Source organism: Condylura cristata, unplaced genomic scaffold, assembly GCF_000260355.1.
Source record: "Condylura cristata isolate star-nosed mole 26May11 unplaced genomic scaffold, ConCri1.0 scaffold00008, whole genome shotgun sequence".
NCBI lineage: Eukaryota > Metazoa > Chordata > Mammalia > Eulipotyphla > Talpidae > Condylura > Condylura cristata.
This window is the reverse complement of record NW_004567109.1, coordinates 62,061,142-62,087,933: the sequence shown is the minus strand read 5'-3', so window position 1 is coordinate 62,087,933 and position 26,792 is coordinate 62,061,142. Positions and strand designations below refer to the sequence as shown.

Sequence of the window (26,792 nt, the reverse complement as noted above, 5' to 3'; positions counted from 1 at the left end):
CCACATCTTTTTAATCCAGTCATCTACTTTTGGGCGTTGGGTTGTTACCATGTCTTTCCAGTTGTAAATAAAGCAGCAATAAACATGGGGATGCAGGTATCTTTTTGAATCGGTGTTTTTGTGTCTTTTGGTTAGAGACCTCGGAGTGGGATTGCTGGGTCATATGGAAGCTCCATTTTTTGCAGCTTGAGAAACCTCCAAATAGCTTTCCATAGTGGTTGGACCAGTTTGCATTCCCACCAGCAGAGCATCTTTGACAACATTTGTTGTAGCTAGTTGTCTTAAGATGTGCCATTCTCAGTGGTGTTTATTTACACTGAGGGTAAAGAAAAGGACAATGAGGACAGGGCACAGGAAAAGAAAACATGGCTGGCATGTACCAAGTGCCATTTATCCTACCCAGAGAACAGCCACTCAACTCAGTTAAGGTCAGAGTCCAGGCAGGAGCCACAGGCTGGGTCCTGGCTGAGGAAGCCCATGAAGTGGCAGGTGAGAGACAACTGAAATTCAGAGCCCTCAAAGAGGCAGGAGGGATATCAGCTGACAGCCCCAGTCACAGGCAGACCCTAGGTGGAAAAGCCTCAAGCCTCAAACTGAGAGCTACAGGCCGGGCGACATCTCAGAAAACCTCAAGCCTGTACTCCTGTCTGTCTTTATAGACCTGCTCTGCCTCTCCATCCTGTCAACTCATTCAGGAAGTCAGGGGGTGGAGCTTTGAGACTCACGCTTTCTTATACTAGACTTGAATTCTGGAATGGCTAGACAAAATCTAATGCCTAGCACCCTCCTTGATGGCACAACGGGTTAAAGTGCAGCACTGCAAAGTTGGCCGCAGCCACTTCCAAGTGAGTTCGATCCCCAACCCAGAGGTGATCCACATGGCACAGCAGACCTCTTCTGCCTCACCCACTTCTCCCCTCAGCAATGTACTTCGTGAATTTGCCTGTTCTGCTCCCCACTCTGCACCACCCCTGTACTTCTGGCCTGTACCCCCAGTTCTGTATGCACAAATAACAAATAAATCTTAAAAAATAAATAAATAGGCCCTCCCTGGTGGCGCAGCGGGTTTAAAGCACTGCACTAAGAAGCTGAAACCACTTCCGCATGATTTTGATTCCCGCCTGCCCTGGAGGTGACCACATGGCGTGGCAGACCTCTCCTGACCCTCCCACTGCTCCCCTCAGCAGTGTACTTCGTTGATCTGCCTGTTCTGCTCCCCACTCTGTCTCTGATGAAGTCTTTCGCCACCCCTGAGTCTCTGGCCTGTACCCCAGTTCTGTATACACAAATAAATAAATCTTTAAAAAAATAAAAATAAATAAATAAAACACAAATATAGGGAGAGACACAATGTTATTTTAAAAAAAGAAAGGAAGGAAGGGGTGAAACCCTGCACAACTGTAGCATCAATGTATCTTTAGTATGGGACAATATAAAGCTAGTTTCCTCTCCCAAGAATAATTGCATTTTTAATGTCAGTGCCTCACTGTACCTATTTATATAAACTAAATCCAAACTTGTGTTTGTTTAAACAGTTTTCACAAATTAAAGTCTGTAGGACCTTTTTCTGGATTCAAATCCTTATTTTGATTATTTAAGAAAATGTATATTGAGACTTAATTTCCAGTTAACACCTTCAAACCTCAAATAAGAAACAAAATGTCAAAACCCAAATCTGATGGGTTTCTCTGGGTATTAAACCTTGGCATACAGTACTGTGACTGGCCATCTTGTTGATCTCAGAGATTGTAATCTCCCCACGGCCCAAACTGGATTTTACTAATGCCATCTGCCCTGGTGCTTGCAAAGCACTGGTAGGGAAAGGCATTCAGAGACTGTTGATCAAGAGTAGTGGGGTGGAGTAGTGGCAGGCTGCCTGGATAAATTAGGCTGAGTCACACTTAATGGACATTTAAGGGGCCCAACTGTAAGTCAGAGCCAGTCAGATTGCACAGACTTTGGCAGTCTGAGCTTGTTATTGATCCCAACCCCAGAGTCTGGGTTCAGGGTTTCTCTAGGAAAAATAAGTCATCTGAGAGTAGTGAGAACCAGGCAAGGTTTATTAAAGTTTTGAGTGCAAGGGAACCAGCAGCGGAAGAGGAAAATTCCAGCCTGGCTCCCTAAGGGAAGATGCCAAAAAGGTTTTAAGGGATTAGTTAGTCTACCAGGGTGGGGTAGAGGGGGCTGATGTCATAACATGTGGGCCAGGTCATACTGGAACTTGCACAGAAGAGAAACATGCTTCTTCATGTGCTCATGTCTCATTAACATCCAGGGTGGGCATGGGAGCATGCTGATGGGACGCTGGTCATGCTCCCTGGGGATTTTTACTAACTGTGCATGCAGGATCCTTCTCCTCCAGGAAATTGTGAAACATCATTAGTCAGGACATAGCACCTCTTGTCCAGGCATGGAGCCTCCTCATTCTGGTGGGCCGAGTGTTTAAACAAGATGGGACTCTCCAGTTCAGCCACAGGCATTTTACCAGTACCAATTTCCTTCACCCAGGCTATCTCAAACTAAAGTCTATCCAAATGAAGAGACTTACACAAGAAATGTACTAACTCAAGGGCCTAGTAGGAGAGGGCCTGGATTTCCAGGAAAGATGCAATCAAAAGTGTGGGATTTAGTGTCATCTCTCCGGAGTTTCATTTTCTCCTTTTACAGAGGTAGAGGCTCACCAACGAGATTCCTACTGTCTGCCTAGCTTAGATGAGGAAACTTTTGCAGAATGAATCAGGAGCCAGGTCTGTGCAGCGCCCGCCCGGCCCTGCTCCGGAGCCCCCGCTGCCTGCCCGCCAAGGTCCGGTGCACACTCCGGCCACATGTCCCATCCGCTTTGCTCCCAGACGCCGCCCGCCGGAGCTGTGCCCAGCCTGGAAGTCCTGGAGTGAGCGCGGCTGGCTGGGAGCGGGACCCTGCCCCGGCCTCGGGCCCTCGGGCTGCGCGCTGTCCTGCTGCCGCCCTCCTGTGGCCGCTGCGGGGCGACCTCCGGCCGTCCTGCGGGCCCCCTCCCTCGGCCGGTGACATCACCGCATTCCCGTCCCGGCTCCTCCCGCCCGCCGCCGCAGTGACAGGCGAGCCGGGCCGGGTGGCGGAGAGGAAGTGCCGGGCCGCCTCGCCGAGCCTGTCCCCGCCGAGGCCGGCTCCCCCCGGCGGCTCGGGTGACAGTGTCGCGGCCGCCGGGCGCAACGCCGGGCACGCGCGGGCTAGAGCCGAGCGCCAGGCGGACGCTTCAGCGGGGCCGCGGGGAAAATGGCTGATGACTTTGGCTTCTTCTCGTCGTCGGAGAGCGGGGCCCCTGAGGCGGCCGAGGAGGACCCGGCTGCTGCCTTCCTGGCCCAGCAGGAGAGTGAGATCGCCGGCATAGAGAATGACGAGGGCTTCGGAGCACCTGCAGGCAGCCAGGCGGCCCTGGCGCAGCCGGGACCGGGAAGTGGAGGTGAGTCAGCGCGGTGGACTGGAAACTGGGGAGCTGGAGGCACGCACCCAGCTTCCCCGGCTGGCACAGTAGAGTGGAGAGGGCCCGCTCTGGCCAGCCAGCGGCAGGTCTGGGGCTCTGTGTGCATGTGAGGGACACCTGGGAGAATGTCGAGGCCTTGCCTGGATCTGCTGGCTCACAGGACAAGAATTCACCCTGACATTTCATCCCAGGCCAGTTCACCACTGCCTGCACCCGCCTGAACCTCCCAAGGCTCCTAGTTAAGTCCTGTCTGTAGGTGTGAGCAGAGCCCCAGGTCTCTCTCAGGCTTAGCTCTCTCCTACAGCTAGAAAAGCAGGAGGCTCTGGGCGCTCCAAGAGCTCTCAAGCCTATGCTGGGGACCACCCGCCTTCCTGCATCCCTAGCCTAGACAACATTATGTCGAATCATTTCAAACACATTATTAAACCATTACAGAAATGGCAAAATGCAAGGCTGAAAGGTACACCACTGACAAAACTAGTAAGTGGCAGAGTGAGGCTTTATTCTGTCAGATTCTACCACCTGGCCGCTGAGTAAGACATGGGTGGGGGCGGGGGCTCTATGGACACCAGTCAGATGTGGTCCTGTCCTCCCCTGCTCTGGGTCTTCTTAAGGGTTTTCCAGAGGTGGTCCAGACCTATTGTGGTTAGCTTCAGACTTGGGGTTCAGAGTCTGACCTTGCTATATCATGTTTATACTATATTATTGTTCTGGTTCTGGCTTACAAGAACAAATTTCTTAAAATATTTAGTAAAAAAAGTAGCTATCACCTTCATGGGGAGATCCAAAATAGCCTTTGCTTCCTGTTAATGCTTTCATTTTTATGGGGGTTTTGAGCCCATTGGAATACGTGGTAGCTTCATTAAAAAAAAAAAAAGTAAGGCTCTCAGAGTCGTGTTTTTATTCATTTGGTATTTACTGAACACCTACTATGTATCAGGCCCACTGGGACAGAAATGACTAAGACTGTTCCTGTGACTTGAGCTGGAAGCATCTCTATATCCCCTTGATATGCAAGATGTCACAAGGCTTTTGTAAGACTAGGAGTCCAAAGAGTATGAATATCTTCCCCAAATCACACAGTCATGTGTGACAAAACTAAGACTTAATCTCAAGCCTCCAAACTCTAAGCTCTATGCACTTGCAAATGCTGTGACACTGTGCGAGAAATCCCTGCCCACCATCGTTTCTCCACATTTCTTCCTTGAGACCACCAGCTTTCCCAATCAGGATTGGCCTGGGGGTGGCCCTGCTAAAAGTCCACGTTAGAACCCCCCTGGGGTAGGACAGGTGGAAGTAGGGCTGAGGACAGCTGGTGGTGTCTGGGAGTTGAGCAGATGTGTTGACTCTAAGGACAGTGAAGCTCCAGGAACTTCTGCTTGGATGGGAAGGTGCCACTCTGTCAGGGGTGGGACACAGATCTGTGCCAGACCTAAAGTGGCCAGATGAGGAGGGACACAGGTCTCAGAGGGCTCCCCAGACTCTCTCCTATTGAAATTGCAAATGCTTAGCTGTCCTCCTAAATGGGGCACTGGGAACAGGGAGGTAGTAGGGGGTAGCACTCCATAGTGTCCAGAGAGGATGAAATTGATCTGACCCTCCTAGACATACATTATGCTGAGCAAGTAATCCTTCCCTGATCAGGGGATGAGTCTAGAATGTGGGTGGGTGGATCCTCCCTGGCTGTGCAGTGGGTTAAAGCCCAGCACTATGAAGTTGTCAAAGCCACTGCAGCATAAGTTGGATCCCTGGCCAGGGAGGTGACCCCATGGCGCAGCAGACCTCTCCTGTCCCGCCCGCTGCTCCCCTCAGCAGTGTACTTTGGTAGATCTGCCTGTTCTGCTCCCAGGTCTGTCTCCTGTAAATCCTCTCACCCCCCCACAGCTCTGGCTGTACCCCAGTTCTTGTATGCATAAATAAATAAATCTTAGAAAAAAAAAAAGAAAAAGAAACCTGGGTGCGGTACAGAAAATGTTCCTTGGCCTGCTGAAAACTGGGGGGAAGCTGGGTCCTGCAGCAGACACCAGGCAACACCACTGAGTCTTGTTTCTTAGATGCTGGATCTGCTGAATGCCTTCTGTTGGCTCCCAGGATCCCCTGGGAAAGAAGTTTCTGGAGTAGGCCTGAGCCTGAGCCACACTGAGTCTTTCCTCCCAGGCTGGAGCTGAGACTGCTTGAGCAATAGACACTTTGTTTCCATTCTTCAAACTGGGGTAGGGCAGGGAGGTTTATATTTTCACACCCAGATTTTTGAGTGCCAGGTCTGGCTCTGCCCATGACTTGTCCAGTCATTTCCTGGCAAGCCCATTTCCCCTGCTGGGCCTCGTTAAGCTCCCAGGAATGCTCTGGACCCTGTGTACCCCTGTTCTGGCAGGGGCCAAGCATCTGAGGGAAGCAACACCCTCAAGGTTACCCCTGGGACGCATATCTACTCTGCTTCTGTTCTGCTGGCCTCTGTGGACACATGATGATAAATGTGCTGTATTCTAATCAGAAAGCATTGAGGGAACAGATATTCGTAGTTCTGTGTGTGGGTGTGTATGGATTTCCAGAGGCGTGCTTACGGGACTGGGAGGCCAGCGCAGACAGGCTTTCCAAAGGCCAAGGTGGGCACTTGCAGGTGAGGTCTGAGACTGGTGCGGCGGGCGCTACTGCTCCTGCTCCAGAAAAGCCAAGTGTACAGACTGGCACCATTGTGAATGAGCCCTAGTGACATAACCTGGTAGAGCAGATAGGCCCAGAAAGGAAGCCCTTTGTGAAAGATGCTGCCTCTATATCTCTTTCAGCCTTGCCCTAATTTAAGGACCAGGCCGAAGCCCCATCTGAATGAATAGGGATGACCAATGACAAGCTGGCCAGAATCAGTCACTGGCTGAAAACAAAAGTTGATTATACTTATAGCAACTGGGCAATATTTCCATGGCATTAAGTATCACGCCTTTCAGTCCCCAGGCTGGAGGCCTGGTTGCAGATGGCAACTCCATTAGCCTGATAAAAGGGTGCTTGTTAATAGGTAGTAATCTTGTGGGCCTGTGACTCTGAGATAGGCCTTGCAGACAACAGTGGTCCCCAGAAAAGCAGTTCAGCTTCTACTCAGCCACCACTTACTGCTCCCCCTTTCTTTGCAAGAGTCCTGAGGAGCTGAATGAGATATAGAACTTGATAAGGAAGTGTGTCACCTTTGGGAGTCACAAGGAATTGCCTAAGAGGGTGGGGATGCTGTGCATTATTCTGCGATACCCCAGAGATTAGATCCTCCTGTAGCACCTGGGGAAGTAAGGGATGAAGGGAGGGCTCCCCAGAGGAGGTGACATGTGAACTGGGCCTTCAAGAATGACTGGATCCTGAAGATTATTATTGAGAGAGGGAAGAAGGGAGAAAAGTATGGGGTGTGGAGTGTGGTGTTTGGGGAAGGAGGAAATAAAATTTTAGGGTTTGTGGGAGAGACTGATGGGGAGGGAGGTATCAGATCGTGAAGCTTCTGCAGGTGCTATATTCTGGAATTTGATGTATTTATTTGACAAATATTTACAGAGCCCATATTATGCACCAGGCATCTTTCTAGATGCTGGGCACCAACAGTGGGCAAAACAATCCCTAGCCCTCATGGAAGCTCCACTGAAGTGGGGAAGACAGATGATAGAGCCCTCCCCCTGCAACACACACACACAGGCCTGTTGGGTGTGGCCAGTGTTGTTGAGAAGATAATGTCAGAGGAGGAGGAGGGAAGCTGAGAAAATGGTGTCCAAGGGCTGAATGTCAGGGGTGGTCAGGAAGGGCCTCAAATTGGCTCACCTTCTAGCAGAGGCTGAGGGGAGTGAGGGAGCAGCTATGTGGAAATGTGAAGTCTTCTAGTCTGTAGAAACAGCACCTGCCATGACTCCAAGGTGTGAGCCGGCCCTCCAGTCCATGGATTCCGTTTTGTTTTTATCATATATTTGGAAATCAGAGGAATGACATAGGTAAGTGTATGCTTTACAAAATAGCTTTGGCAGTTGGTTTGAGAGAAACTGAGCTGAAGTTAGGGAGAAACTAGAGTGAACATGCATTCATTTTACACACACACACACTTCTCCATCTGCTTATGCAACAGGTACTTTCTGAGCTCTTACTAGGTGCAGGCACCATGCATGGCTCTGGGGAAGATGGTGGTAAAGAAACAGGACACAGGTATGCCCTCCAGGTGATTGCCACTAGTAGGGCAGACAGACCAAGGCACCTGTATGTGCCTGGGGCAAGGAGAGTGCAGTGAGTGGAGGGCAATTTTGAGGGTCACTGTTGCAGCAGAAATCACATAAATTTGGGACTTCTCAGATGTCCAGGAAAAGAACTTGGAGTCATCATCATCAAGGACAACAAAAATTCCTTTAGGAGGGACAGAGGGAAGGGAGGTAGGCCAGGTGCTGCCAGTGGGTTCCTGCTCTTCCAGGTGGAGCAGTTAGGCCCTGCAGGGACGGAGCAGTGGGCAGTTTCCTCCTAGCTCTGGAGACCTGCCCTGACTCTACAGCATCTCTGCTGCTCACCAGGTACAGGCTCCACAGACAGTTGGGCCACTCCCAGTCATGGTCACATTAATTTCAGGTGGGGAAGCAACTGCTGGTTGGGTGGTCTGGGACTCAGACTCTTTGAGTCTCAGGTTGAAAATCTGAAAATGGATGAGTAACTTCATCACAAAACTGTTGAAAATCAAATGTGATAATGGCTATGAGAAAAACAGGCAAGGGTTGGACCCAAGTTACTTATGTCTGTGTGTGGGGGTCAGTACATACCTGGGTATGCATTCCTTCACACCATTTTTTGTTGTTTTTTAGATTTATTTATTTATGCATTCAAGATCTGGGGTACAGGCCAGAGGTGTAGGGGCATGAGAGGAGTCACCAGAAACACAGTGGGAACAGAAAAGGCAGACTGACTGAAACACACTGCTGAGAGAAGCAGTGGGGGAGACAGGAGAGGTCTGCTGTGCCATGGGGGTCAGCTTCCTGGCTGGGGGTCGAACTCATGCTGCAGTGGCTGTGGATAGCTTCACAGTGCTGTGCTTTAACCCCTTGTGCCACCAGGGAGGGCCTACTTCACACTGCTTCTACCAGTGACAGACCACATATACAATGGTGGGCCCAACAGGTGATACCGTACAGCCCAGGTGTGTAAGACTAGCCTATTGCTGTATGTGCAATTACACTCCATGACACTTACACAACAATGAAATCACTCAATGATGTATGTCTCAGAACATATCCCCATTGTCAAGCAAGGCAGAACTGTATAGGGTTGACTGGGGGGTGCTAATGTAAGACCATATTGTGCTTGCTATCACAAATAATGCTCTCTCCCGTTCTCTTTCTAGCTAGTTCTGAGGACCTGGGAACCACAGTCAATGGAGATGTGTTTCAGGTAAGTGTGACTCTCTTAGCAGTGGAAAGGGCCGGTAAATTGAGTCTTGTAATTTGCCCCTATCAGTGGTGAAGACTCTAAGTTCTTTTGCCCTTTACATCCAAAACATCAACATATTAGGGAGGGAACATAGAGAAAGTTTTTGACCTTTTCTTTTTGCCACATAGGAGGGGATAAAGTTTACAAGTCACTAGAGATGGGGGCTGTGGGGTGTGGCCTCATGTTACCAAGCCCACTTTCCAGGTGGACAGATAAAGTAATCTCTCCACTAGGTGGGGTTTAGCCACCTAAATGGCCTGGACTGAAAGCAACACGCAGGGCCCTGCCTGGGTGTGTGCCATTGGGGGAGCCTAACCAGAGTGACTATATCTGGCACATAAGAGCGTTTGAACTGGGCAGAATCCAGAGATTCCAGAGATTCCACTTAGAATTTTTCCCAAGAGAAATCACTGGGCAAAGACATCAGATTATGTGCAGGATTATTTATAAAGCGAAAACACTGGAAACAGCCTACGTGTCCAGCATCAGGGGCCTGACTAGGTAAACTGGAAAAGTGTCATTGTTAAAAAGAACAATCAGAGCTTCTGTAGTGACATAAAAAGATGCCCACAATATATTATGTGGGAAAAGCAGCTTGCAGAATAATATACACAATATGGTCCTGTTTTTTATTTTAGAAATATGCTGAGAAAATTCTGAAAAGATGTGAACCAACTGTTAACAGGGTTAGCTCTGGGGTGGAGGGTGGAGGAGGATCACTAAAGGGCTTTCACTTTCACTGGATTGCTTTAAAATTCTTAATAGCGCTCCTATACTACAAGCACACACACAGGTGCAAACACCCACGTCCATACACATGTGCGCACACACACACGTGAACCAAAATCACACGCAGTAAAGCTATTTCTAGTTAAACTGCTTCTCCCTTCATCCATCTAACCCTCTCCTCTCTTATTCAAGGAAATTGGTGTAAGGTTCCTTATACCGAGAGAACTCACACATGAATGGCGTGGCCAGGGTCTCACAGATGCAGCATTTCTCAGCCCTATGCCCAGATGCTTGGGAGGCAGTCCTCATGGGCGAGCCTTAATTCCCACCCAGACTTGACCCCTGGGGCCGCAGTCGTGGGCTTTCAGCTGAGCCCCACCCTGTCTAGGAACTGGCTACTGAATCCTTGGGGTGGAATAAACAATACTTTCTTATGTAAGAGGGAGGGGCTGGTACCTTACATGGGGAAGCGGCCAAATGCCATTTCTGGAAAATTACTCACTATCAGCAAGGCAGATATGTCAGCATTCTGTAGAGTTGAAGGAGCTCTGTGTCTCCTTGGGCCTGGGAGCACAAACAATAATCCTAACTCTTTACCAGCTGGTAGGCCTTTGAGACTCAAACTGTTATCAGGACTTAGCTTGGTAAAAAAGACAAACTTTTTTTCTTCTCTCTTTCTAGGTTCTTGACTGAGATCCCATTATAATAAAAGACAGATTAACAGGAGAAAAAACAAACTTAATACATCCCAGAGCTCCCTAAAAGACGTGAGGCTACCCGACAGTCAGGTGGTTGGGGTTTATATGCCATCCTGAGTTAGGGAGGAGGGGATAGGGGTCTGGGCCCACAAAGGGGAAGAAGAAAATTTACTGGAAAATGGGAAAGCAAATGTTTAGTAAACGAATGTTTGCCTTTCTCCTCAGAAAGGACTTTGAACAAAAAGCCTGGCTATCTTCCCTTTTTCCCTCACCCAACCTCCCTCCACCTAGCCTGTCCTACCACACCTAGCTTAATATTCTGTGCAGACAACTCTTTGATGATAACTCTTTTCTGGAACAAGCTTCAATCCAAATTATTTTAGTCAGTTGAGGGAGAGGTAAAGAAAAACTTCCTGAGTCTGTTGTTTCTCTATTGTTTCTTAAAAATAATCAGCCTAAAATAATCTTTATGCCATTTGGGGGAGAGGAAGTTTGCTCCCCTACAAACCAAACTGGATCTGGTACTAGAGATACACATGTGTTAGAAAGCAAAATAAACAAACCAAAAAAACCCTTAAGAGCTCTTTGGTTTTAATGCCTGATTCTTGGAAGCAGGCAACACCCTACCTAGCACGTAGCACTATGAAGGGTGTATATACAGAAAGACTTTGTAGGCAGAAAGAGAGTGGAACGAAGTTATTTGTAAAAGATAATTATATGAAGCAAAGCCATCTTCCCTTAGGGGAAGACAAGGGGGAGTTTGGAGGGGAGGAGGCTGAAATTGCAATTAGGTTAGGTATTAAATTTGGGTGGGACTTCGGGCCTGTTGTTTTTATAACACTTAGGACACAGACTATTAGCAGGATCAGGTTCCTTTCCAGGGTTAGGGTCTTGAGGTCTTCTCCCTTTCTACCCATCAGCTGCATTTTGTATTTAGATCTGAAGAAACTGGGCGTCTCCCCCAATCTCACAGAACTTTTATTCTCACTGCTACTGATAACTAATAACTCTGGGTATGTTTATTTATAAATTATTTCATATCCCTACCATCCTAGGATCCTGATGGCCAGTGAAGTGTTACTTAAAGCTGAGTGGTAAAACTCAGGTTCACCTACATCACCTCGGCGGGCCCTATTGCCTTTGGTTGCTGGAAACGGCCAAGAATGAGCATAGAGCGTTGCGTGTTTGGTGCCTCCCCAACACTTTTAAGGGTCCTGGGCAAAACTTTCTTGCTACTCTCTTTTCTCTTTCTGGCAGCTTGGGGACCACCAAGGGCTACAGCTACGATCCCCAAGAAGCCCTAAAAGTAAGCCTGCTCAATTCCAGTTCCATCTGACACTGCCAGGTGTAAGGAGAGAAGGTTCCGGTAGACTCCGTCCCCTGCACAAATGCTGTCCCTTCCTGCACACGCTGCCACCATTCCCTTTCAGCTACTTAGAAAATCCAACAGCTCAGCTTAGCTTAGCTTTAGCTAAAATCCCCAAGATGGACATGGCTCCTTCCCTTGCTGTCCCTGGAGCCACAGCCTGTGCCCCTGCAGAAGGCCCCTCAGGAGATGGTCTGAGAGAAGCCTGGCCCTGACTGCAGCCTCCTTGCCTTTTGATCTGGCCTGTTCCTGACCCCTCCCCTCTCTAGAGCTTGGAGAGAGAGAGACTCAGAGCATTGCTGCTGCAGCCACGGCTGAGCCCTCCTGGCAGCTGTTGATCTGATTTCTCCACTGGGACCCTCGAGTGATCAAAGGGCAGCCCTACTGGGGCTGTAACCTGCTCACGGGCTGGGGCAGGGGCAGGAAAATAAACCCACTGGCTGGAGGAGCTGAGCCCGCCTGCCAACAAGTCCACTGTGCTCTTGGGTGGCAGGCACGCACCAGAGCTATACTACCCTGGCTTCCCCTCACCTGTGTGCATGTGCTAAAGGCTTCAGAGGACTCCCGTGTGGGCACCCGCAGTGGGAGGTCGGATGTCATTCCCCTGTAACAGGCGATGAAACCCCAGGAGCCCAGGGAAAGGACACACTTCCAGTGAGTGGCAGGAGGGACTTAAAGTATAGTCCCTCTGACACCATGTTCCAGGCTGCCCTTGTGCCCTCCACATTCCTTGGCCCGTGGCCACTCCATCTTCCACAAGTCAACCCCACATTTTCTGAGGGCCACATACCATGCTTGGGGCAGTGGGTGTAGAGGCAAATGTAGTGCTTGTTTGTGCTTGAAGAGCTCACTTCTCATAAAGGACAGAGACCTGCAAAGAAGTGAGGGTGTACAAGGTGGTATTAGGCATAGTGTTATGGCATACGTGGCGACAGAAGAATTGAGTGTGTGAGTTCTTACCCCGTGTTAGGTACCCCCAGGAGCTTTACATGTTTTAGCTTATTTCATCCTCCTGACACCCTGTGACATAGACCCTCTCCCCACCCCCACTTCACAGACTAGAGGGAGGGCTCAGGGCAGGTTCCATAGCTCGCTCTGATCACACAGTTGGGAGTGCTGGGACTGGATTCAGAGAGCACCACAAGGAAGGGGTGTGGAAGTGGGCTTCCAGGCCAAGTGGTATCCCTGGATGTGCCATGCATCTGCCCAAGCCTGACACATGTGGGCCTGGGCCTTCCGTCCAGGCTGCTCCCATGCCCACCGAGGGTGTTGTGGCAGGTTGCAATGGAGTCAGAGACTTGGGCTCCATGTCTGGCTTTTCCCAGCCAGCTTATTAATCACTTGGCTGCTCTGAACTGGATTCCTTATTTTTAGAATGGAATGGGGATTGGAGGCTCTACCCCGCTGCCCCACGGGGTTATTGAGAAAAGCATGCTGCAGTCTGGGGAACTTTTTATAGATTCCCGACCCAGCTAGGTAGTGAGTCTAGATGGGGTGTCAGGGCCTGGGGGATGGGTGCAAGTGTGTGGGGTATGAGAGCGAAATGGGGGGTGGGGCGATGGAGGAGGGGGACGCTGTCTTTAATCTTGGGGAGGAAGATTCCTCAGGGAGACAAAAAGACGCACAGATCATGCTCTTCAGAAATGACTTTGGTCGCTACTGGCTACTCTGTGGCCTGTGTGTCCACACTCAGGGATTAAGTTTGAGTCTCAACTCTGCCATTTCCCAGGTGACTTGGCAGCTTTGGAGCTAGACCTTCCCTACCTGTTAAACAAAGATAATAAAACATGTTCTAATGTAGGGTTGTAAGGATCAAAGACAACAGTTTAATTGCAAGTTTTAAAGCACTATATGACACGGGAGCCTTAATCTGGAGGCTGGCTTTCTGGAGGTGGGTGCTGAGGGACACCCCTGGGAGGAGATGCCTGTCCAGAGGCCCTTCTCCAGCCTTTCTCTCCTGCTCCATCTCCTCGCACACCTGCGGACACCTCTGTACTGAGTTTCCCAGCGGCCCTGACGCCACATGGGTCCTTGTGCTGTCATCTCTTGTTCTGAAATGTCTTTTCCCGACATTTTCCCACCCAACTCCCACAGTAGAAGTCATGTCTCCCATGTCTGCCCTCTTTCCATGATCTGCATTCAACTGTGCACCCCAATCATAGTCCTTTGTGGAGGGATTCCCCCATCCAAGCTGCAGGATGATGGGCTGTCTTGTTCATCCCTGTCCCCAAGTCTGAGCAGCTATTAACTTACTCCATGCATGTTCTAGAAATCCTCCAGTGGCCAGGCCCTCCCTGTTCTAGATAGTCTGGAGACAGGCAATTTTTCTAGGGAGTTTACTTAATTAAGGGAAGGGAGATAGCTAATAAATGTGTAAATAAATAAGTCATTTCAGATAGCAGTAGGTGCTATGAAAAAATATATATATAGCACCTGAACACACACACACGTACACAAAGTAACTGTGTAGTTGGCTGGAGATGCCTTCTATAAGATTGGGCAGGGGTCCTGATTCTCAAAAGGGTTTTCCCAAAAGGGCCTTTCCCAGGGTGGGACTTACCCAGAGATCCGTGATCAACTTGTATTCTCCAGGGCCCTGGAGAGACTCTACATTGATCTGTGTGGGAAAGAGGAATTAAGGGCGGTGTCTCAGCTGCCCCTCCCAAGGGTGGGCCTGATCTGAAGTGCCAGGCTATGCCACCCTCGGCCTGCCCTCTCCCCCCCCCCGCCGCCCCCCGACAGCTGGAGACCAGCCCTGATGTTCCTCCTGCCTGCTCCTTTTCCCTGGCTGCTCACACTTCCTGGGCATCTCCTCTGCACTGGTTCACGCTGGCTCCAGGGATGGCCACTGTGCCACTACTGAGCCCTGGCTGTGTGGCAAGGACAATGACGGGGAGGGTTGCTGCTGGACAGCAGACACGCCACACACTGTCCCTTGGGGAGAAGATACTGAGCGACAGTATTCATGAGAGTTCTGACCAGTGCTTGAAGGAGGCTCCAGGGAGCCTCTGCAAGGACAGCACAGGGCCCAGAGGTCACTATTCGATCCTGTTCTACCCCCAGGAGCTCCCAGCAGGGAGACTTACACCATAGAAGGTGAAGATTGTGCCAGACTGCACAGAGAGAAGGGGCACAGATGTGTGGGGGCTGGGAAATAGCCCAGAGCGAGTGACTTAGTTGACTTGTGGGCTGGAATAAGATTTCATCAGCTGCAGAAGGGAGAGGAGTGGGGGGCGGGGCAGCCGAAGTGTGTGGGATGGGGATGAGCCCGACTGGAATGTGTAGGGGTGGAGAGCCAGAGTGGGAGTGGTACAAACCAGGGCTGGATGGGGCTTTTCAATTCCACAGAGAGTCACATCCTTTCTGGGCTGAGCTTTCCCCCAAACGCTTCAAGTTCCAACCCTGGTAGGCAGCACAGAGAAGGCAGCAGAGTCCCCTTCCTGCCCTCCAGACTCCACCCCACTCCTGCCAGTGTCAGTGGCCCGGACTCTGGACTCTGGCCCTGGTTTGAGCACTGTGTTATCGCATCTTTCTGACCTCAGTCTTCAGTGTGGTAAAAGGGATGACAGGTAATAATATTAATGCTGATGAGAAGCCCACCTGCCACTCGTTGAGCCACAAGGCCATGCCAGGCACTGTTGTCTATGTCTTACAGATATTATTGTGTCAAGTCCTTACAATGTCTCTTAGAGGTAGCGTTGTTGTTCCCATTTTCAGATGAGGAAGCTGAGGCCCAGCTAGAGAGTAAGCAGCGTGCCCCCGGCCACACACACGGCGGCGTGGAGCGGTGGCATTTGAACTGAGTCCAGCTGTGGAGGCCAGGTTCTCCATCCCCGCACAGTCTCAGCCAGCCATGGCTGGCCTGTACATTTCAGGACTGTTTGTTCGTTCAACAAATATTTATTGAGTATCTGCTAGGTGCAGCTGCTGCCCTGGGCTCTAGGGGACACATTAGTGAACAGGACAGACGAGGTCTCCGCTGTCACAAAAGCGACATTCTAATGGAGGAAACAATGGCAAAGTAAACACATTATAGAGCGAGGTCATTGCAGACTAAGTGAGAGTCAGTAAATAAAACCATAGTAGAGAGGGCTTCCTCTCTTTTTTCTTAGAAAATGACGAATAACAGTAATGTATTAAAGCCTGTACCTGAGACATTTGAAGTCGTTTACATTTTAAAGCTCAGTTCATCTTTATAGTGACTCTTTGGGGTGGGTACAATTTTTGGCCCATTTTATGAGGGAGGGGAAATACAGAGAGGCTGAGTAACTTGTCCATGGTGACATGGGGGGACGATTGCTGGCAGAAGGCCCAGCAAGTACAAAGGCAGAGTACAGTCACAGGAGAGTGTGGGTGTGAGGTGTCGAGGCATGCAGATGGCAGGGGGTGTCCTGGCACCGGGGCTACAGAGACAGCGGGGCGGGGCAAGGGCAGGGTCCATTGTGCTGTTTGTGTGCCAGGAGGCGAATGGTCCCACCAACGGCTATGCTGCGATTGCCCGGGCTGACAGGCTGACGCAGGAACCTGAGAGCATCCGCAAATGGCGAGAGGAGCAGAGGAAACGGCTGCAAGAGCTGGGTGAGGGCGGGGTTGAGGCTGGGAGCTGCACTGGGTGTTCTCCCCGCCCCCCATGCCTGGCTCCCAGCAGGAGGCGGTTTGGGACAGTGTGGGGCTTGGGGGGACATGGGGCCATGAAGTGCTGTAATGAGGGAATTGGGTCAGGTGGGCCCAGGCACTGCCTGCTGGGGCTGAGGAGGGAAGCGGGTGGGACAACTGTGTCTTCACGTCTCTGTTCGAAATTCCCACTCATTCTCCTCTTGGCATTGCAGATGCTGCGTCCAAGGTAATGGAACAGGAGTGGCGAGAAAAGGCCAAGAAGGACCTGGAGGAGTGGAACCAGCACCAGAGTGAACAAGTTGAGAAGAACAAGATCAACAACCGGTGAGAGGAGGTCCGGGGACCTGGGGGCTGTGAGGACACAGTCACTATGGGGTATGAGAGGCTGTGATATGCAGCCTGTCTGGAAGAGGGGTCGGTGACGTGGTGGCAAGAGCACCAAATTGCCCTGAAGCTCAGTCATGTGCAGCTGGCACAGCTGGCTGGGCCCTATGTTGCCACATCACTGTCAATATAAGCCCGGCCGGGAGTCAGAATCCAGCCTGGGCCTGAGTTTGATTGCTTATGTATGTGGTACGGCTTTAACCCCCCATGGTGGGGAGTAAAGGAAGTCAATGTTCTGTGTCACAGCTGAAGAGGCCAGGGCAGGGCTGCAGGCTCCACGGGCTCAGGGATCAAACACAGTCAGTGGACACTCATTTTTTTTTAAAGGTTTATTTATTTGTGCATACAGAACTGGGGTACAGGCCAGAGGCTCAGGGGCGGTGAGAGGCTTCACCAGAGACAGAGTGGGGAGCAGAACAGGCAGATCGACGAAGTACACTGCTGAGGGGAGCAGTGGGCGGGTCAGGAGAGGTCTGCCACGCCATGTGGTCACCTCCAGGGCAGGCGGGGATCGAACTCATGTGGAAGTGGCTTTAGCTTAGTGCTGTGCTTTAACCCGCTGCGCCACCAGGGAGGGCCAATGGACACTAATTTTAACTGCCCAACAGCACTGCCCTCCTCTAAACTGCCTCTGGTGTGGGGGCAAAGTGGCACCAGAAGCTCCAGGCTTCTGCTCTCTGCTCATGTCAGCCTCAGTGAAAATAGCATCTTGCTCCAACTGGCTCTGGTTGAAGTCCTTGGCCTTACCCTTACTGGCATGTGTCCATCCTAGGCCCAGTGACTATACCAGGGGAGAGACCCTCTAATAGGCCCAGCCTATTAGATAATTCTACCTCTGGGTGGTACAGTGGGTCAGTCCCACACATCAGGACTCAAGTGGGGGCAGACTAATCCTGCCAAGGGTAGTCAGGAAGCTTACTGGGAAGGAGGCAACAGCAGTGGATACTCCCCAGAGAACATCTTCTTGGAAGTGGCCTCAGACTAGACACTGCTCAGCAGCCCCTGCCATGTAGGCTGCACTCCTTCAAGGTACATTCTCTAGCAAGGGCAGGTCTGGTTCTGGAGTGCTGCCATACTTCTCTTCAAGAAGTTGCTGCATGTTAGGCTTTGGGATGGGCACAGGGGATACAGAAATGAGTTGGCCTGAGTCTGCATCTGCAAAGAACTCAGAGAAGAGAATCACATGCACAGTTGGAACACAAGCATAGCAGTAGGGTTTTCTGCAGGAAGGCCGTGGAGGCAGGGGTATGGGTGGTAGAGGAACCTAGGTATCTGGGGACCTGGGCTTTGTGGATGAGTAGATCATCAGGAGATAAAGGTTAGGAGGTGGGGGAGGGTATTCAGGACCAGGTGTGAAAAAAAGGACTTTGTGTTTTGGGCATCAGGGAGTCAGGGGTGGCAGGAAAGAGTGCACATACAGTGGGGTCACAGTACACGGTCTGAATCCCAAGGTGGTGCGATCCACGGAAGGTTTGTGATCAGGAGTAAGAGGATCAGGGCTGGATTTCAGAAATGGTGCTTAGGTGGGTGCCAGATCCCCTCTTCTCTTTGGGCTATTGCTGAGCCTCCCAGAACTGCACTTGTAATAACACTTCTCCGACGGGAGGTACTAATGCTGTCTCTTTTTCTCTTTAACCCTCTGCCTGCCTGCCTGTCTATCTTGCCATCCGTCTCCCTGCTCCCCAACCCCTTCCCCTAACCTTTCCCGCAAGGATCGCTGACAAAGCATTCTACCAGCAGCCAGATGCTGACATCATCGGCTACGTGTACGTGTCTCCTTGGCTCCTCTGTGGAGGTTGCTGGAGAGGACATGGGCCCCAGGTGTGGCTGGCACAGTTTCTTGAGTCCCCTGCTTGTGGGTATAAGTGAGTGTGGCCGGGCTTGGGGCAATGTCCAGAGCAGAAGGTGAACCCGCATGGCAGGTGCAGGCACCGACCTTCACCTCTACCCTCCAGCAGCTGTCTGTTGAACGCCCTCCTTTGCCTGGAAGCAGCTCTGCTGAATTGAGGCAAGAGAAAAGCAAGAAGTACATTGGTCAGCCCCAGATGGGAGAAGCTCCTGGCAAAGCAGCCCCAACTCCCTTGGAGATGCTTCTTGTGGGTGGGAAGGGTAAAGCTCTCCTTGATTGAGCAAAACAAACATTGAGTGTGGGAGGCTAGAGGCATAAAGAAAACTAGCAGAGCCTCCTCCATGCACACCACCTCTCCTTCTGCCTCCGAGTACATGGCTTCTCCTTAAAGCTTTGGTCAGGGTTCGGCCACCAGTCCTAGCCCACACCACCAGTCCCTCTCATGTTTCTGGTTCGGGATCTTGTTGCTACTGCAACTCCCAGACCTACATGGCCAAGAGGATCCCTTTCGTGTTAACTCAAATGGCTGGTGGCATCAGCCTGAAGAACATGGTGAGGAGGGATCACTGTTGGTGAACCCCTGGGTGAACCCCTGGGCTAACCCTAACAGAACACAGGCTTTGCCAGGGTAACAACCTCCCCTTCCAGCCGCTGTCCCACCTGCCTGGCACTTACTGGTACTTACCTAGCCAGCCTCTGGTCCTACAGGGCTAGGTACACACAGCCTGTCCCCTGCCGAACAAGCTCATGGGCAGGAGGAGCTTGTTTGCTATAAGAACCTCATGGAAGGACATGCTGAGCTCTGCTGCTGGTGAGGTTACGGCACAGCCAGCCTTTAGAGGTTCAGGATGTCCATTTGGACTTAAAAGTGTCTGAAGGGAAGCCCTGGGTGGGGAGGATGCCGGGAGTGGGAGAAGCAGCTGGGCGAGACAAGACAGACAATACTTACCTGCCCGAAGCACTGGTGGTGGGGATGGGTTGGGGCCAGGCCAGGGTGGGGCCAGTTGCAAAATGCCTGCTGTGACAGGTGAGTGAATTAGACTTGATCCTAAAGACAGCAGGGAGCCATAGAAAGTTCCAGGTAGGGAGCATCTATGCTGGGGAATCCTGGGGAATCCAGTGGTCCTGTTGAACCTGAGGAAATGACCCAAGGAGCAGTCAGAAGAGTCCCACAGAGGGGGAGAGTCTAGAGCGGTGCTCCTCAAACTTCCTGTGCCTAGATCCACCAGGGACCTGGTTAAAATGAAGGTTCGGTTCAGAAGGACTGAATGTGGCCACAAGGTTCTAACAAGCCCTCCTGTGGTCCCCACTGGTACCACCAGTGAGCAGCAACACTGGAGCCCAGAAGAGCTCCCCTCAAATTCCCCAGCCATCGGACTCCACACAGCACATTCTCTCAGGCCTGCACGCTCCTTCTGCCTCCTTAGATTCCTGAGCCAGAGAGGCAGAGCTGTGAGGGGGAGGCGTAGTGCCTCACTTTTCAGGGAATGAGCACACAGCTGGTAAGCCAGTCCATCCTGGCGCAGCCTGTGGGGGATCACCTGGAGAGCTCTCTGCACTTACCAGTGCCTGGCAGCTGCAGAACTGGTCCTGCTTGAGATGCTGATGGGGCTTCCAAGGAGAAAGGGCTTCCCAGAGGCCCTCGCTGAACAAAAAGGCTCCAGGTCCAGTCTTCCCATCTAAGTCATTTAATGACTCCCGTGTTCATCCATTCAAATTATTTACTATACTTTGTGTCTCCCTAGTGTCTTAATTGTGGCTCCTACAGTGGCAAGCAGAACTGATGATGAAATCACCAGTTCTTATCTTCACTTGATTCCCACCAAAGCCAAGACATCCCCTCCCACCCCCATGGTAGCATTCCTCAGGTTGTGGCTCCCTAGAGATCATGGTCATCCTGGGCTGTCATCAGATATGCTTGGGGTACAGCCGAGTCTGTACCCATCGCCTCCGCAACGGTGGTGGCGCCCACACACGTTAGCACGCGGAGGACTTTGAAAGTCTTGCTTAGAAGATCCTCTTTGACCAGGTTGTCCATACATATTTGATCTTTTTCCTGTGGGAGTGTCCACGGAACACTGAAGCAAAGTTGAATTGGGCACTTCAGGCAATTCATGGCATAGTCAATGCCAAGTTTTTGGAAGTGTTGAAAGTAACTGAAAAATTACATTAGTTCCCCCAAGGGCCTATAGGTGTCAGGAGCCCCAAGTTGAGAGCTCCTGGTGGAGAGGTAATGAGCACAGTGTCTGGACTGGTGCAGGGGCAGGTTTGGGGGAGGAGGTAGAGGCTGCTTTGACTTATGGTGGTAAGGAGGTGAGTCTGCACTCAGATATGAATGACAAAAAGCATCTAGTAGGTCTGGGAAAGAACATTCCAGAAAGCGATATAGCATGTGTAAAGGTCCTGAGGCAGGACCAAGTCAGGCTTCTTCTGATGCCAGAACTCTTCTGGGGACCCAAGGTCAACAGACACAGGGCTGGGGAGGAGACCTTTAGACAACAGACCTCAGAGCAGGCTGGGCAAAGCAGCCTTGCTCCGTGGAATTGGTGCATCACTGATTGAGGGGACAGGCAGACAGCTGTGAAACCTCTGTCCTATCTCCACCTGCAGGGCCTCTGAGGAGGCTTTCGTGAAGGAATCCAAGGAGGAGACTCCAGGCACGGAGTGGGAGAAGGTGGCCCAGCTGTGTGACTTCAACCCCAAGAGCAGCAAGCAGTGCAAAGACGTGTCCCGCCTGCGCTCGGTGCTCATGTCCCTGAAGCAGACGCCACTATCCCGCTAGGTGGCTGCCACAAGCATGGCCATAAAGCATGGGCTGTACTCGGCATGGGAGCAGCAGCTGCTTCAGCCAGGGTGGTAACTGCCTCCAGCAGCTGCTTCACAGCCTACTCCGATCCTCCCCATCTCCTGGGGCCAGGAAGGGGAACCCTCACCCACTCACCCGTCATTCCCTCCTGGCCCTTGGCCCAGCCACTCACACCTCCTCTCAGTCTACAAAATTATGACTGTCCCTCCTGATGTATTTTTTTTTTTGGCTTAAAGGGTGTGTTGTTAACTCTTTTTACACTTATTTATTATCTTATTTCTCTGGAAGCTACAACTGGTGTCAGGGCTCAGTTTGTGGTTAGGACTTCCCTAGTTTTGAGGAAAGGTGAGGCTCCCATGAACTCAGGGGTTTCAAGTTGAAGTGGGTATCCATCTCCGTCTCTGTGGCTGCCTCCACTCCCAGGTGGAAAAGACAACCTCTCACAGAAGCTTCTATACCCTTGATCATTTGGATCATTGAACAAGCCTTGAGAGGGCTCTCCTGTTCTCATCACATAGTCCAGGACAGCAAGGCTCCCAAAGGCTAAGTAGCTTGAAGCAAGAAGGAGGGGGCAAGACCAGAGGTCCTGGTGATGGCTTTGTTTCAACTGGGGCAGAGACTGGAGGTGGTAGTCTTTGCCAGACCCCTTTTCTCATGGTGGGAGGGCAGGCACTGCTTTTCTTCCTTCAGCTGGGTCCACCTCTGGACATGAGATCAACAACCAGCGACAACTTCTTTCCCTTTAGCAGAGGTTGCACACAGGTTACATTCAAATTGTTGTCACCTGCAGTGTTTAGAAAAAACTGAATTGCCAACTGATTGTTTTCCTAGAATTGCTATAACAAAGTGCCACAGTAGCTGGCTTAGAACGACAGAATTTTATTGTTTCACTCTTCTGGAAGCCAGAGGTCTGAAATCAAGGTATACACAGAGCCATGTTCCCTTTAAGGATTCTAGGGAAGGATTTGTTGCCGGGCTTTCTGATTCCTGGCAGCCTGCCTGTGGTTCATAGATGCATCACTATAAACCAGAGTTCATCATTATGTCAACCACCTTCTTTGTGTCTTCGTATTCAAATTTCCCCTTTTTATAAGGACACTGGTCAGACTGGATTAGGATCCACCATAATGATGTCTTCTTAATTTATCTTTATAAAGACCCTATTTCCAAATAAGGTCACATCGTGCAGATCGGTGAGTAGGGCTTTAATATATTCTTGTGAAGGGATACAGTAATACCAACAGTAGTGAAAAGTAGTAATTTTCTTTTGAAGTGCCACAATCTTCACCACTCCATGTGAAGATTTACTCCTTGAATCTTTAGTCAATGGGTCACAAGGTATTGTTCTATAAGCTATTACTGCCTTATTGATCAGAAGCCATAGTGGGCGCCAGGAACTTCCTTGACTGTAGACATCCACTGCTTTGCTAGACTGTGTCAGGAACCTCAGGAAGTATTGTCTTCTTGATTTCCTCTTCCCTCCTGCTAGCTTGTAGCTGGCTAGTGTTGAAGATGATGGCATCACTGGGAAGGGGCCAGGATCCAAACAACACTTAAAGGAGAGCCGACCATAAACTGGGAATACCTGTTCGAAATCTTACATGTGTGAAAAACTCACAGGATGTCTTCCAGAATTTTCTCAGGTCCCAGGTTTCCTGGCTTTCGCTTTTCTTCCCTGACCCTGTAAATTCTAGGCACATAAAGCACTGGCAAACTTTGGGACTGTGCTTTCTACCACATCAGGTCGCTCTGCGAGTCTGTTTCCTGTTCTATCCATTCATCAAGCACCAAGCTGGGATGGTCTAGATACTGTGGTGCCCTAGGTGCTCTCATGAGATGGAAGTGTGGCACAGAACAGATGCACAGTTGAGGCATATATGGTTCCCTGCCTCTGAGCTGCATGTGAAGCAAAGTTCCCCACTAAACAGCACTACCCGAGACCCAATGAACTAGAATCTCAAGGACAGGGAACTGTGTCTAACAAGGTGACTGTCACTAGGAAAGTCTGGGAATCATTACTACATGATTTCTATGCACCAGTCTTTAGCATGATTCCCTCTAAAACCAGAACATCAAAACTATGGGCTGAGACACAGAATGAATAATGAATTCACCAACTACAAGTGGATCAGACTTTATTAAATAGCAACTGAAGAGGATGGCACAAACAGAAGCAAGCAACATCTAAAATGAACCGAATCTGAGATTCATGGAGGGAAAAAAAAGTCGGTTACACAATGAGTGACTTCCTCTCCCACTGACAAGAGAGAATATGTCCAGTGGCAGGGTTAGTGGTTGCTCCTGGGGCGGGGAATGACCTCCTTGGAGGTTTTAAGTCCAGGCCAAGGGCTCAGGATCGCGATTTCAGAGCTGATGTAGCGAGACCCAGCAAGATGGCTGCGATGGTCAAGCCCTGAGCGGCGATCCTCGTGCGCATCATGAGCTGGGAACGATGGCTCTGACCACGGTGGAAACAGTAAAGGCCATAGGTGAGGGCGGCCGCGGTGCCCAGGCAGCCTGCGAAAGGGACAGAGTAGGTGGGAAGTTAACGGGTCCTCTCCAGGCTCAAGTTCTACTGCCGGCCGCTGAGGGGGAAGGTGGATGTGGGTGGGGGAAGTGTGGTCGAGGAAGCTAGAAGCGTAGAAGGTAAGAGCGGCTGGTCCAGGCAGGGCCCCCCGAGTTAAAGTCTGCCCCTTCTAGTCCCGCAAACCCGCCCAATTTCTGCTTCAATCAGGTTCACCCCTCGCTGCCCTGGCTCCTCTTTTACCAGGGCACCCGCAATTCAGGTCCCCGCTGAAATCACTATCCTCTCTATCCACAGTTCGTAGAGAACCCACTTACCTATGGGTACCACTGGGTTCTCGCGGGTCTTGCGAATTAACTTTTCCTTGAAAGTTTCTGTAGTGCTATACACACTGGGACTAAAGCCCTCAATAACTGGGGGCTTCGATGGGTCAAAGGGTGCCTCCGGAGTCACAGGGCCAGGACTCGCCATGGTCGGAGTAACAGCAGCAGAAGGAAAATAGGGTCGCAAGTCTCCGCCTCCGGATGAGGTCATGAATGGGACGGAGAAAAGGAGTTTATTGAGCGCCGTACGCAGGCGCAAGCGCGCATTGCATTCTGGGAGTCGTAGTACCCCGCTTGGTATCGCTACTGGGAAGACTACGTTTCCCAGAAAGCCTACCACGCATTCCGAGAGCGCATTGCCGGAAGGAGTCTGCTACACGAGGTGCAGTGAGCGGAGAGGCTTCGAATCTGAATTGCCGGTGCTGTGGTCCACGCGATGCCCAAGGCGAAGGGGAAGACCCGGAGGCAGAAGTTCGGTTATAATGTTAACCGGAAGCGTCTGAACCGGAACGCTAGACGAAAGGCCGCACCGCGGATCGAGTGGTGAGGGGACTAGGGTTTTGGAGGCTGGGGTGTTTCTCGGCGGGGCGGCCTGCCGGGTGGCGGTTCCTCAGTGTCCCTCTCTTTGCCCATAGCTCCCACATTCGACATGCCTGGGACCACTCCAAATCCGTGCGTCAGAACTTGGCGGAGATGGGTCTGGCTATGGACCCCAACAAGGCGGTGCCCCTCCGTAAGAGAAAGGTATTGACCCGGCAGGGCCCCAAACTTTGCTGTTCTTCCCCCGCCATTCTTGGCTAGGTTCTTTTACAGGGTAGCCCAGGGCGCCCAACGTGGGGCCTCACTCCTGCGCTCAAAATGTAATTTTCTGCACGCACACACCAAAAAGCGGGTTTATTTACACAAAGGGGAAAAGGAACCAACCCAGGGAAAGAGAGAGAGATATAAAGTAACTGGAATATTTAACCAACTTTCTCACTTGGAGCTCTAGTCCCAAACTAACACTGCTAGCCCCCCAGGCACAGTCTGAGAGCCATTGCTTCAGAAAGAGAGAGGACAGTTACCTTTCCAGAGCGATAGTTGGAAAATCGCTCCATTTATGCCCCCAAAGTCCCAGAATGCCTGTTTAGCTCGCCTTTAGGTCTCTCCTTGGTGCTGCTGGGAGTTGTAGTTTCCAATCACTGGATTAGGGGTGGAGTTCACCAAACTGCAGAGTTCTTTTAGGACTTGATCCACTCTGTTACCTCCCTCACACTCTACACACCTTGAACCTGGATTAGACTCCACTCTCCATTCATCGTTTCCCTCTGGATCTACCTATAAAGAGGTCTTGACAACCTTAATGGTGTTTTCCAGAGTTTACTTCTGTCTCTGACTTTCCTAATAAGGACTCCTGAGGGTTTGGGCTGTCGCTGTTCCCACACTTTGTCCAAGTCATTCAGTTATCCTTGGTTTGAAGCTTCCTGGGATCCAGTTTCTCCTGAATATTTTTCTCGACCATTTTTCAAAAACCGTATCCTTGATTCAGAAACATCTTGAGTTATTGTAATTCATAGCATTTGTAAATACTTGGTGGTGTATTACAGACTTACCTTTTATTGTCTGTTTCCTTTCCAAGGAGTTGGTGTTTTGTCTACTACTAAATTATCAGTGGTGCTTAGGATATGATAGATGTTTCTAAAAAGCCTAGTTAATGGGTCTGTTGATTGAATTTGGTTTTTACCCCTTCATGTTTGAGGAGAGTGACACTATTATCTCTTGAACAAAGAGATAGCAAAGCTATCTCCAAACTGTCAAGTTACTTCTCCCCACAGATATCTCCTTACTATAAATTGAATTTGTGTGTTATTTCTCTTAGCACATGAAGTGAAACAAATATGGTGTTATGTCCATTTTGTAGGGCACAGAAAGATTCTTACCTATGTCTCTTTTTGGCCACCATTAATGCCTCACTGTGCCTGCCTCACCTTGGGGAAGTGTTCTTATGACTTATGCAGTTGTATTAGGATGGATAAGAGCCTCTAGAAGTGTCCTTCATTCAGGTTTCTTCCTTTGCCTAGTGGTCTTACAGGTTCTGTTCTCTACAGGTGAAGGCCATGGAGGTGGACATAAAGGAGGGACCTAAGGTGCTTGTGCGGAAGCCTTATGTGCTAAATGGTGGGTATGGGCCACATTTCTCTAGGTTACTGTGCTTTAGTCTCTGTGCTGGAAAGGCCCTCAGATGTTTAGTTTAACAGAGAAACCAAGGTTCAGAGGGCAGAAGTGAGTTGGTTTAGGGCTTACAGAGTTAGTACCATGTCCCTGACTGGGACATTTGCAGTCTACTGATTAGACTCAGGTGTTTGAAGTGAGGTTAGAGCTATTTAGTAAGGATTTAGCCAGATGCCTAAAAAGATAGAAAATTAAAGTTTACAGCATGGCACACATTCAGTTTCTCATGAATTTATAAAGATGAATGGGTTTTTAGAGATTATCACATTTAATCTTTCTACTGATGAATCAGTTTAATATACATTTGAATTAACAGGAGAATAAACCCTGTCAGGAAGCAGGAATACTCTGGAATTCTTCACTCATTCTTTCTCTGAAATTATTTTTTA

General features: G+C 50.4%; 3 protein-coding genes across 4 annotated transcripts in view; 2 read left to right on the top strand and 1 right to left on the bottom strand.

Annotated features, from left to right (window-relative positions):
* Positions 1-3,051: 3,051 nt before the first annotated feature.
* On the top strand, positions 3,052-21,634 carry CLTB (clathrin, light chain B). Of its 2 annotated transcripts, XM_004679247.2 has the most exons (6): positions 3,053-3,442; positions 8,811-8,857; positions 16,150-16,267; positions 16,519-16,630; positions 18,403-18,456; positions 21,150-21,634. In XM_004679247.2, exons 1-6 carry the CDS (start codon positions 3,256-3,258, stop codon positions 21,319-21,321), a joined length of 690 nt encoding a protein of 229 aa, XP_004679304.1. In that variant the 5' UTR covers positions 3,053-3,255; the 3' UTR covers positions 21,322-21,634. The 2 variants fall into 2 exon arrangements, with proteins under 2 accessions (XP_004679305.1, XP_004679304.1); XM_004679248.2 differs by lacking the exon at positions 18,403-18,456 and having other exon boundaries at positions 3,052-3,442.
* HIGD2A (HIG1 hypoxia inducible domain family, member 2A) lies at positions 21,562-24,466 on the bottom strand. Its single transcript, XM_004679245.2, has 2 exons — positions 24,187-24,466; positions 21,562-23,862 (listed from the first exon to the last, which is right to left on the bottom strand). Exons 1-2 carry the CDS (start codon positions 24,401-24,403, stop codon positions 23,696-23,698), a joined length of 384 nt encoding a protein of 127 aa, XP_004679302.2. The 5' UTR covers positions 24,404-24,466; the 3' UTR covers positions 21,562-23,695.
* A 60-nt stretch (positions 24,467-24,526) lies between these two features.
* NOP16 (NOP16 nucleolar protein) overlaps positions 24,527-26,792 on the top strand; it is a 4,804-nt gene continuing 2,538 nt past the window's right edge. Inside the window, exons 1-3 of the mRNA XM_004679246.2 lie at positions 24,527-24,735; positions 24,828-24,936; positions 26,280-26,349. Coding sequence (XP_004679303.1) covers positions 24,629-24,735; positions 24,828-24,936; positions 26,280-26,349 — 286 coding nt within the window. The 5' untranslated portion in view covers positions 24,527-24,628. The remainder of the gene's footprint in view (positions 24,736-24,827; positions 24,937-26,279; positions 26,350-26,792) is intronic.

What these genes read in the sequence shown, in the direction of transcription:
- CLTB (XM_004679247.2), top strand. Translation starts at nt 3,256, where the DNA reads ATGGCTGATGACTTTGGCTTCTTCTCGTCGTCGGAGAGCGGGGCCCCT. An exon ending in GCCGGGACCGGGAAGTGGAG is followed by an intron (nt 3,443 to 8,810) that starts GTGAGTCAGCGC and finishes TTCTCTTTCTAG; the next exon opens with CTAGTTCTGAGGACCTGGGA. An exon ending in TCAATGGAGATGTGTTTCAG is followed by an intron (nt 8,858 to 16,149) that starts GTAAGTGTGACT and finishes TTTGTGTGCCAG; the next exon opens with GAGGCGAATGGTCCCACCAA.
- HIGD2A (XM_004679245.2), bottom strand. Translation starts at nt 24,403, where the DNA reads ATGACCTCATCCGGAGGCGGAGACTTGCGACCCTATTTTCCTTCTGCT. An exon ending in GAACCCAGTGGTACCCATAG is followed by an intron (nt 23,863 to 24,186) that starts GTAAGTGGGTTC and finishes TCCCTTTCGCAG; the next exon opens with GCTGCCTGGGCACCGCGGCC.